Source organism: Saccostrea cucullata, unplaced genomic scaffold, assembly GCF_032062105.1.
Source record: "Saccostrea cucullata isolate Sc308-1 unplaced genomic scaffold, CSIRO_AGI_Scuc_v1 ctg8208, whole genome shotgun sequence".
NCBI classification, from domain to species: domain Eukaryota; kingdom Metazoa; phylum Mollusca; class Bivalvia; order Ostreida; family Ostreidae; genus Saccostrea; species Saccostrea cuccullata.
Window position 1 is genome coordinate 17,367 of NW_026926818.1, and position 10,894 is coordinate 28,260.

The window sequence follows — 10,894 nt, forward strand, 5'->3', positions numbered from 1 at the left end:
TAATGATCAACAAACCCCACTTATATTTTTGGCTCGTTTTAATATGATAAATTTGTAATCAATGGTGGACACATTTTATTTTACGCAAACTTACAGTGCAACAGTGCAAATCAGTCCCTGCTTTGTTGTCTTCGTGTTTTCAGGATAACCTACGTGATTTCTCTTATATTTTGGGATACGTTACTTCTATATTGGTGTTGAGACATGTCAGATACACGTGCTATACATCCATCAAGTACAATACGTGGTCACACAACGATTGGAAAACCAATATTTCCCTTTAAAACATGTTAAAATCAAAATTATAAATGACTACATTTTCTCGCAAATTATCATATTTGCAAAATTATACATAAACAAAATGTAAAGCCCTTGCACAATGTCTATTTATACTTTAAGTAGATTGCAATATGAAGTGCAATTTATATTTGGCAGTAAATTGTTGAGATCATGACTATCCGCCAACTATAAGAATTTCCTATCGTAAAATGATGTAAATTTATGTAATTAATTAATGAAATTCTTGGAAAGAGTCATGAGCAAACTGTAAAGACTTTGTCACAGATGTGTACTTCTGAGCTCTTTTAAATTCAAATGAAAACCACGGCTCTATGTGCATGTAAAAATTGATCCCCAATATCCATCAAAAACGGATTAACATTTGATTACTCCCCTTTATTATGTTTTTATATCAAGAAATCGTTTAAAATAATTATAACCAACATTTTAAATTACAATGCAAAAAAGAGTGTTTTATATATATTAAAGAAATTTAAATAATTATTGGATTTTTGATATACTGCAATTTATATTTGTTTTTATTTTCATTACATGTATCAGGAGTATATATATTTTTGTATTTTCTACATATTTTTTTTGATTTAGGAAAACCACACGTAGGAAGCTCGATATTCCTACCACAGAGCAATAACAAATTATAAAACAAACATTAATCACTAAAACCCGAAGATGCTTGCATATATTTAATAAAACATATTTCTGTTTTTCTGTTCTTGAGATTTTCACCCCTGAATACTAAAAATTTTAATCCTTTATTGAATTTAACAGTATCAGTCTTCATTATCTGAATTTGTTGAACACAGCAACACAAGTGATATTCGAATTAAAGCTTCGTCAGTTATGGAGTTGTACCTATGATATAACCATTTAGGGATATGCAAGTATTTATTCGAAGATAAATAAATCTGAATTTAGATATAATATAAAGAGAGCTTCGCCAGGTCAGACATTGCACTGGCAAATATATATACCATGATATAAGTAATTTTTTTAATATTTATGAGCGGTATTGTATAGATTGAAGTTTTTTACAAAAATCCAATAATTATTAAAATTTCCTAATATATATCTTTTGTGATTGTAATATAATTTGCATTTGTTATAATTAGAAAATTTTCAATTATTTCATTGGTTGAAATGCTGTTCAAGGCAAGGGAGATAACTTTCTGATGATCTATTTTTCGTACGACTTTAACAATTTTGCAAGATTTCCAATCTTAAAAAAATGACAAAACGAACAACAAAATCAGAAGTAATTCTTCTGGGCTTTCAATAACATGATATTTTTTATAGCAATAAATAAAAAGGTCTCTTTAATTTCATTATAAATAAAACTTAAAGATAGTTATTGTTTTTAGGCTTTACAATTTGTTATTATTCTTTTCCCCTGTCTTGTTTAAGAGAGAATGATTAAAACAAACATTAATCACTAAAACCTCGGCCAGTTTACATATATGACCGAAAAACAATTTCTGTTTTTAGGGCTAATTTTTGCCCTGAATACTAAAAATTTTAATTTAGAAATACAAAATCAAGAAATTCAAAAGAATTATACGGCCTGATAAGTGTAGACCTGTTAACTATTTAAAATTGTTGAAAATAAATATATCGGTAAGCTTTTATAAAGAGAGCTCTCAGACATTGCACTGGCAAATTATTAATTAATATTGTCATATTCTGTATAGTAATACCTGCAAATACGTGTTTGTGACTAACGTCCTCTCTCTCGTACCGGAGTAATGAAAAACCCATGGTTATACTCAATAATCATCAACAATGTATTATGAAATTATATAATCTGATTTACTAGTGGTAATCAACCTTATACCTGTAGCTCCCTTTCATAGAAGAATTCTTCAAAATCGTATGTCAGTTTTGAATATTTTATTATGCACAACAATCAGCATGAATTTGAATTACCATATCTATATTGGATTCCAAACCATCATAAAAATCTTTACTAAGATACATAGCGGGTTCCAGTAAATGTTCTACCAGGCCTCTTTTTTTACTCCTCACTAAAATATTAACAGTAGTAAAGGAGAAACTTTACCAGTACTGTGCAACAATGTATTCGAGTCGTGGTGTAAATCAGATGTGGATACTTAAAAGCTCCAAGGAACTTTTGGAAAATTTGAAATCACAAAATTTTACAAAATCAGCAACGTAAAAACTAAGGACTTTTTAACGTTGTATACAACCATTCGTCACGAAGAATTAAAAGTCCAGGCTTTTTATATCTTTTGATAAAAATGGAACTCGTAAATTTACCTACCTTGTCATTGGTCATTTACAAAATTATTTTCTTTAAAAAACATTTCGATTGACACACTAGTGCTCCGAAGTTGATTTAAAAAGATGCTTGAGTTTCTGATTGACAATATCGGAGTGTCTTTGGTACCTAGGTCTTTCAACAATATATCGAATTTCCCATGGTACCAATTTTTTTCACATGATGAAAATCTTTATCCAAAATCTTTTATGTGAAAATAAGAAAACACTTGCTGTGGCCTTCAGCTCGACATTTAGATAAATCGACTATGTATTGTTATTAACAATGATTATTTCCTTTCTAATGTTGATACTGTGAAATATATGGAGATAACGAATAGTATTCAAGCCCAAAGTCCATTAAACTATATGTATATCCCGGTGAGCTTGAAATAAAAAAAACCCACAGAGTCTGACACATTTGTTTCATATTTGGATACTTCACTTGAAAAAAGACATAAATAGTAATCTGACAACCAAGCTTTATCATAAAAGTGATGACTTTTTCTCATTTTTTATGCAGCAATATATCTTCAGAACTTGAATACGGGGTTTATCATATTGTTCGCATGAACAATTTCTAGAATGAGATAAGTTATTTGCAAACAAGTTAAATATCAGCATCCTTGTTTAATCATCATTTTCGTAAGTTTTATGGTCAATGCAATGATCATGTATGTCAGCAAATACATTGTATCATTAAGTCAAATGCTGACTGACGTTTTTTGTACTAACTGTTAGGCCATTATTTCCACACTGAATTTTTGCGTTATTTTCCGATCATGACAAGGAGCGCACGACGGGTTTGACGATTCGGCAGTGAATGTTCACTCTCCATGGCACCTGGTCTCAGATTCCACCTCTGATGTTTTTTGGCCAATGATTACTCAGCTACAAGTTTGTTTCTTTTAAGAAGGATTTCTACACGTATGAAGTATAAATTAAGTATTTTAGCATGAATACTGTTCGTTATCTTCATTATACTAGTCATATACTAAAAGAAGTCTCTTTCTATGGCTCAAATCAAATTGAAGATATACTGATGACGTTTTATTTATCAATTGATAATAACTATTTTATTCCTATACTTATTCAATATATCCCTTGGAACTTGAAAGTGGAAATTAAAGATGCCACAGAGCATACTCTTGCGTATCGAATCAACTGAGAGATATATACCCCGCATGCAGGTGATGAAGGTATATTGTATGAGAAAGGGAAATTGACGATTTAAAAGTAGTAAACTCCTTTGTCATAAAGCTTGGCTGTTAATAAAATATCTAAATATGAAACAGATGTGTCAGACTCTGTGGTATCTTTTATCTCAAGCTCATCAGGATATATCGTATCGACATAACCATTGTTAATTGACAATACGTCGTCGATATATCTAAATGTCGAGTTTATTGCCACAGCAAGTGTTTTCTTTTTCTTTCATGAATATGAACTGTATCTATTTTCTATTTTCGAGTTTTTATAAATTATATAGAAGATACTTAAGGTAAAAAATATTTATTTATAACTTTACTACATTTATATGCTCTATGACATTTTTAATTTTTTTTTATTCTTAGTCCTGACGATCCAAGTATGTAAAAAAAAATATATTTGGAAGGTGAATAAAGTATTAGGAGTAGGGGTAAGATATGAAGAAAATTGACGGATAGCATGGAAACGCTTACAAAAATATAATACCAAAGGCGAGCGAAAGAAAAATTGTCTGTCGGAATTTTCTCAACCAGAGAGTGGCATCCGATCCCACCTCTGACTTTTGGAGGTCCGTGTTTGCTCTGCTCCTATTTTGCATTGTTATTATTTGTTATTATCTCCATATGTTTTATTACAGACTATAGCTGACCAGCCTAGCTCTCGTGACGTCAGGCATAGATTTTCGATACGTATTTTTTTCTAAAATTAAATGCTTCACCGTTATCCTTTATTTGAAAAGTAAAATTTTCCTATTACTTTCTGTTGATGATAAGGCTTAATTATATGATTTTAATCATATCTGTCTTTGCTACAGGCGAAGCGTTTGTTTTGGGCCTCGCATCAAAGTAGTTGGGAAAAACCGCGTGATAGAAACCAATTAACTTTGTTTTATTGATATCATCTCATGAGACTGTTAAAACAGTTTTATAAACGACAAAGAGCTAAATACATGAAATTGATTTTAATACATGTTTTAAACACACATTTATAAGGTTGAAAATGTTCTTCTTGACATTTAGACATCTAAATACATATATCATAATATTGCTACAAAACACTTTCAATAGATCTGTCTTTTTTTAACATGACCTTGGATTCTTGGTGAAAAGATTCCCCCGTGGAATGGCGAGACCGGGGGGACCAGTGTGTACCTCGCGAACTTAGCGATAACCGGGACAAATGAAAGCTACTCGTCCGATCTCTTAACCTTGGTAATGGAGAATGACACTCTGTGCAAATCTTGCAATGACAAAGAATGTCTCTCAGAGCCGTCTTGAATTTAGCAGACATGATGTTGTAGATGATGGGATTCGATGCACTGCTGATGTACATGAGGACTCGGGGAAAGGTTATGAGGTTTAGATACCCCTCCAGTCCCAAAGAGTGCAGCTCTCCGTGATCTGCAACAATGATCCAAATTCCCACAATTCTTTGAGGCAGAAGACACAAGAAGAATGTGACGATGACAATGATCAACATGAAGACGATTCTCCGCCTCCCCGATACCGTCTTCTCCGAGTCCTGTTCGGCCCGATCCTCCAGGAATTGGGCGTGCCACAAGAGTTTCTTACACATACGGAAAATTAAAAAACATAACACCATCAAAATCACGATGAAAAAGAAAATAAAGATGCCCAGGATGTACGCGATTTTCCATGAACTGTTGATAGGCATTCTGCAAACTTTTATTGGCGTTCCGTCAAAGAATTTTGAATCACGAAAAATGGCAATAAATGTTATGGGAAGACTAGCAGCACCAGCCAGTATCCAAACTAGAAAGACAACGGTCGGCACCCTGAGATTTGACCAGAAACAGCCGGAACTCATGGGATAGCAGACCCCTCTGTATCTGTCATAGGTGATCACCAGAATCGTGAGGACTGAGGCCAGAGACACCAGGTGTTCCACAAACGGTACAAACTTACCTGGAACACAAAAAGTCTACTTTATTTATTGTGAAAGAGTCTATAATGTATGAAAGATATTTACTTTTTAATTATATACGCTGTTTTATATAAAAACCCTCCACAAATCTAATTTAGACAGATGTCTTTTACATGTATCGTTAATTCTTTTTAATTTAATGAGTTATTCAACCATTTACAACTTTAGAAATTGAAAATTAATTTGAAAACGTATTTACGTTATATTTTAAACCTTTGTCCAATTTTGATGGAAATTTGTTCTTTTTCGGTATTTGGTTTTTGCATGTTATATATATTTATTTTTTCATTTATTTGTATCTTTATTTACTATGTGTTTATTCTTGATTGTATAAAGTAAGAATTTCAAACCACAGGTAAACTTGATTATGATTGCACTATTTCTGTTCTTTCGACATTATTCCATCTAAGGTGTGGGTAGATTAATTGGTTGTTGATTTTAATCATTGGAAATTCACGTAGGGTGCACGTGCTAATTGACATAAACAAAACTTGCATTAAATGATTACTTTCTTACAGTTATTATTTTACCTAGCATGTTGTTTTCTTTGTTTAACGTTCCTTCGAGAACGTTTTAATCATAGTGAGACCAAATCTCTTGTCAGTAAAAGACAGACATGTACTCGACACTTCATGCCTTTAAACAGCGAGGAATCTTTTACATGCCAGCCTATATTGTGACACGGAACCTCACATCCAAAGGCCTGGTCTCCACCTTTCGCATTGGACCGGGGTGGAGCCAACAACGTTTTGATCAACTGACTTACTCCACGACTCAAGAGCAAACTCTAAAACCACTACCTCACTCGAGGACTCGGCACATTGTAAAGAAAGAAAAATAATTCAATGATTTCTATCATATTGCTTCAGATAAACCATCTTTGAAAACCTAGAGTTCTGGGTTCGCTTTCGCTCTCCACAAAGTCTAGAAGATTTTGCAACTAAAACTGGGGCTGATCATTTTATTTATTTTAATAAAACTATATCATTAAAGTAAAAGGCAGTCAGTTGTCATCTCACATTGCATCATACAAAAAAAACCCAGACGAATAAAAAAAATAGACGGACAGAAATGATTAACCAAAGTATTACATATACTTGTTTTCCATCTTTCTTTCTTCCGTTGATAAACTTTTAATTACTGGTTCATTGTAGCTGGATTTTAATTTGCTTTTGTAAACACATGCATCTTTTGTTAACAATGACTGATTTGGTTGTAGTTTAAAGGGACAGGGACACAGTTTCAACTGAAAGAAGATGGGTGTATCTTGCGTGTGATCTGCAGGAACTTATGGTTTAAATGTGCATGATTTGGTTGGCTGAACATAGCTGGTCAGATTTTACAAACACAACCATTTGATTTTTTTCATTTAGTTTGAAAGACCTTGTCAGGTTGTAAACATTTATGTCCGTTTTTCCTAGGAGGCACAATAACAAAGTAATGTTTCCCACAAAATAAACATCTGGCATAGAGGATAAGTGTACATGTACATATACATCATAGAATAGAAGATTGGAATTGATTTCACTCGAGAACAAAATTGAACCAAAATTTATCTAATTCAAAATTTTAGATTTTAAATGAAACTGACAAAATAAATGGTTGTTTGCATGAAAAATGATAAAATTAACGTCCCAAGCGAGGCTCGAACCAAAAACTTTTTACTTCAAGTGCACTGGATAGGTAGCCCATATTAAGCTACTAGTATCACCGTTACACATATACAGTTGATTTTAAAAGGACAAAGAAGCACCACATTTACACAGTTATAATTTTTGGGGAAAAGTTCATTTTTAATGGTCTCCATTTTTTACAAATGTATATTTGTTTCTTTGAATTAAAATGCACAAAAATAACGTTTCAAAATTATGGAGAGAAGACCCAGAGATAGAAATTTTTTTGATAAAAATGTGTTTAAAAATGTACCATTTTGTACCAAATGTCTGGTCTAGCCAATTTTCAGCTTATTTTTTGGCAAATAAAATTTCACTTTCGGGAAAATATTGTCTTTTCCTATTGCACAGAACTTAAAATCCTTCATAATGTTAACAAGCCTCGTGCCTTGTTTTTGTTTACATATAAAAAATATCATATTTACAACAAAACGAATTTCAGCAAATCACTAGAAACTGTCTAATCGTACTTATTATTAACTTGTTTGTTAAAAAAAATCTGCTTTGAACAAACATATATTAGTATGTTTAACCTATGTACACAAAAACATATCACAGGCCTTGTTTACATAACAAAGGTTTGGAGCTCTAAATCTGTCTTGTATCTCGAGAAATGAAATTCATATTTGTGATTATCATTATAAATACCCTAGCTGAACAGAAAAAATGGAAAAATAAATTTGAATTTTTTTTTTTTTTTTTTTTGCTGAAACTGTGTCTATGCCCTTTAAAGGCCGCTGGAAGGGACATAGCGTGAGGAGCAATCGCAATTTTAAAAATTGAGAAATTTGAGTTCATGAATCATGAATTTTATATTGTGTATTTTTGTTTTACAAAAAAGCAATTGACTTCTTAAAAATTTGTCATTTTTTATGTTGACTGCAACTCTCTTAAATTCAAACCGTACGACGACACATCTCTTCTGCAAGCTTGAAAATGTTGGAAAAAGCCAACATGCTGCGATTTTTATTTAACACTGAATATCTAGAACGCATTGATCTGTGGATTTCGGTTGTAAAAAAGTGTTTTGAATAGAAAGATACATTGAATACTACATAACTTTAACAGTTAATGCACATATATTTCCAATTCTTCGTTTTCTCTTTGATAATTCTTTGAAGTTAGGTGAGTTGATTTCTCGAGAATTCAGCCGGAATGTAAATTTCGCCAAGCGAAAGGTCAGGAGCTAAGAAGTCGTCCTAATAATTATGCATTTAGATCTCTTACGTCTTTGTGTCTGACGTCAGTGGGCGGGGACTATTGAAATCGACATGGGAGGCCCCGTGTAATTTAAATCTATTAGAGAACATTTTTAAAATCTAAATTTACAATTTTATTTCACTATGAAAAATATAAGGCTTCGTCCGTTATGCAAATTAACCAACGATTCCAACTATTGTTGATGGCATACCCAACAAACTAGTCAGTGGTTCCTTAAGAGTATAGTTACGTTGTTTGATAATTTACGTCCTCTCTCTCTCTCTCTCTCTCTCTCTCTCTCTCTCTCTCTCTCTCTCTCTCGGACTATTTTGGTGAAGGTAAAATGTCAAATTTTTGTTATATAAAATCGTATACATTTACATATCAAAGGTTGCCTTTATCAGTAAGGAGTATTAACAATGAAAAAGGCCACTTACACATGAATTCACCAAGATACCACACTTCTTTCGCAAAAAGGTCGATGGCGGCCGATGGCATACAAACAAGCAAGACGAGAAGATCTGCAACACTTAAGTTTGCAAACAGAAAACTCATTCGAGATCTTACTCGTTTCACAGCGCAAACAACGACGACAACTGAGATGTTGGCGATGAATCCAGCGATGAAAATGAGGGAATACATTACACTTGCGACGATGATGATATACTTTGGTGGTTCTGGAATGGAGAACACATAAGAAAAATTTCTGGTGGTGTGATTTAACATTGTCGTAGAAATTTCACTTGCGTTTCCCATCTTGTTTATTTTACACTATAATTGTGTTTTCACAATCAAAGCAATCTCAGAAACAACAATTACATGTATATATGACTTTATTAATGGCCAACGTAGAGAAATTAACAGTTCTCATTGGTTGTTAAGCTGATGCCTGTCATTTGGATTCACGTGTAAATCAATATCAATTTTTGCCATCTCCAAGACGTTACCCAGGTGCATGTGACATCCGTCAGACGCGTATATCCGGGATCGTCTCTGATCACGTAAAAAGAAGGCGATGATATAACACAGAATCTGTTTCTGTAGTCACAGGGACAGATATTCCATACTTAGTAATACAAACTTTTTTTGCATATGCGAAAAGCCTGACGTCACAATTAAGTAAGAACCACATCATTCTTTCAGGGCTAAAAAGGACCCTACATGGCTTTTATGGATCTACTGGGTTGATATGGTTTTTTTATTACATACTTATTGATAAATACAGGGTCTTAACACACCTGAGCCATATTATTAATTCCTGATCCATTTCTTGGCGAAATTATCATTCCGGTAGAATGATCAAGAAATCAAGTCAACTAACTTTCAAAGAGTTATCACAGAGAAAACAAAAGAAATGGAAATATTCATCGATAAATAAAGGTTCTGAGCACAGATGAGCCTAAGGATCAAGTGAGCCTTTCTGATGAAAGTTTACCTTGCGTTCGTCTGGCGTATAAAGTCTTTAAACTTTTTACAATTTCGAATTGGAAAATGAAGAATTTGGACATAATGAACAGCAAACACGGACCTCTACAACATTAAAGGCCATGGAGGAGTGAGCATCCCCTGCTGACCGGGCATACCCTCTGTGTGCTCCTTGTCATGATCGGGAAATAACGGAAAAATCCGTCGTCAATTCGGTGTATAAATAATAGTATGAAAAATGTCTGTTAGCATTTGACTCAATGATAAATTGTATTTGCTGACGAGGTCATTCTTTCGACCATAGAACTTACGAAATGATGAATTTAAACGAGACTGCTGATATTCTTGTTTCATCAACGTAACTTGTTTGTCAGTAATTTACCTCTTTTTAGAAAACTTTCATACGTAGAGCATGCTCTTGTGTATCGAATCAACTGAGATATATGAAGGTATATTGCTGCATAAGTAAGGGAAGTTGACGATAGAAAAGTTAAAGTCATCACATTTATCATAGAGATTGGTTGTTAGATTACCATTAACAGTTTTTTTTTTCAATTAAAATTTCTAAGTATGAAACAAATGTTTCAGACTCTGTAGTATCTTTTATCTCAAGCTCAAAGGGATATATTATATTCATATAGGAATGGAAATTACCATTATGTTCTTATTCGTTTCCACTCAAACGAACATAAATATTTTATAAAATAAATAACAACACGTATATAGGTAGGTACAGAAGCGCTCTCGTAAGTGCAGTTTAATATTATATACAAAATATACATTTCCAACTTTCCTCCTTGACAACTCATACAATCTACAAAACAAAAACATATAATTAATAAAACAAACATGATACTTGTAAGGGTGGGTGG

The 10,894-nt window shown here is 32.8% G+C and overlaps 1 protein-coding gene across 1 annotated transcript; it reads right to left on the reverse strand.

The window, feature by feature from the left end:
- Positions 1–4,798: 4,798 nt before the first annotated feature.
- Positions 4,799–9,330, reverse strand: LOC134272722 (growth hormone secretagogue receptor type 1-like). The gene is made up of 2 exons (XM_062754921.1): positions 9,035–9,330; positions 4,799–5,705 (listed from the first exon to the last, which is right to left on the reverse strand). The coding sequence occupies exons 1-2, from the start codon at positions 9,321–9,323 to the stop codon at positions 4,828–4,830; spliced, it is 1,167 nt and encodes a 388-aa protein (XP_062610905.1). The 5' UTR covers positions 9,324–9,330; the 3' UTR covers positions 4,799–4,827.
- Between the last annotated feature and the right edge of the window lie 1,564 nt (positions 9,331–10,894).

Excerpts from the sequence above, each read along its gene's own strand:
- LOC134272722 (XM_062754921.1), bottom strand. The coding sequence starts at position 9,323 with ATGTTAAATCACACCACCAGAAATTTTTCTTATGTGTTCTCCATTCCA. Across the intron at positions 5,706-9,034 it reads GTATCTTGGTGAATTCATGT|GTAAGTTTGTACCGTTTGTG; the intron begins GTAAGTGGCCTT and ends TTTGTGTTCCAG.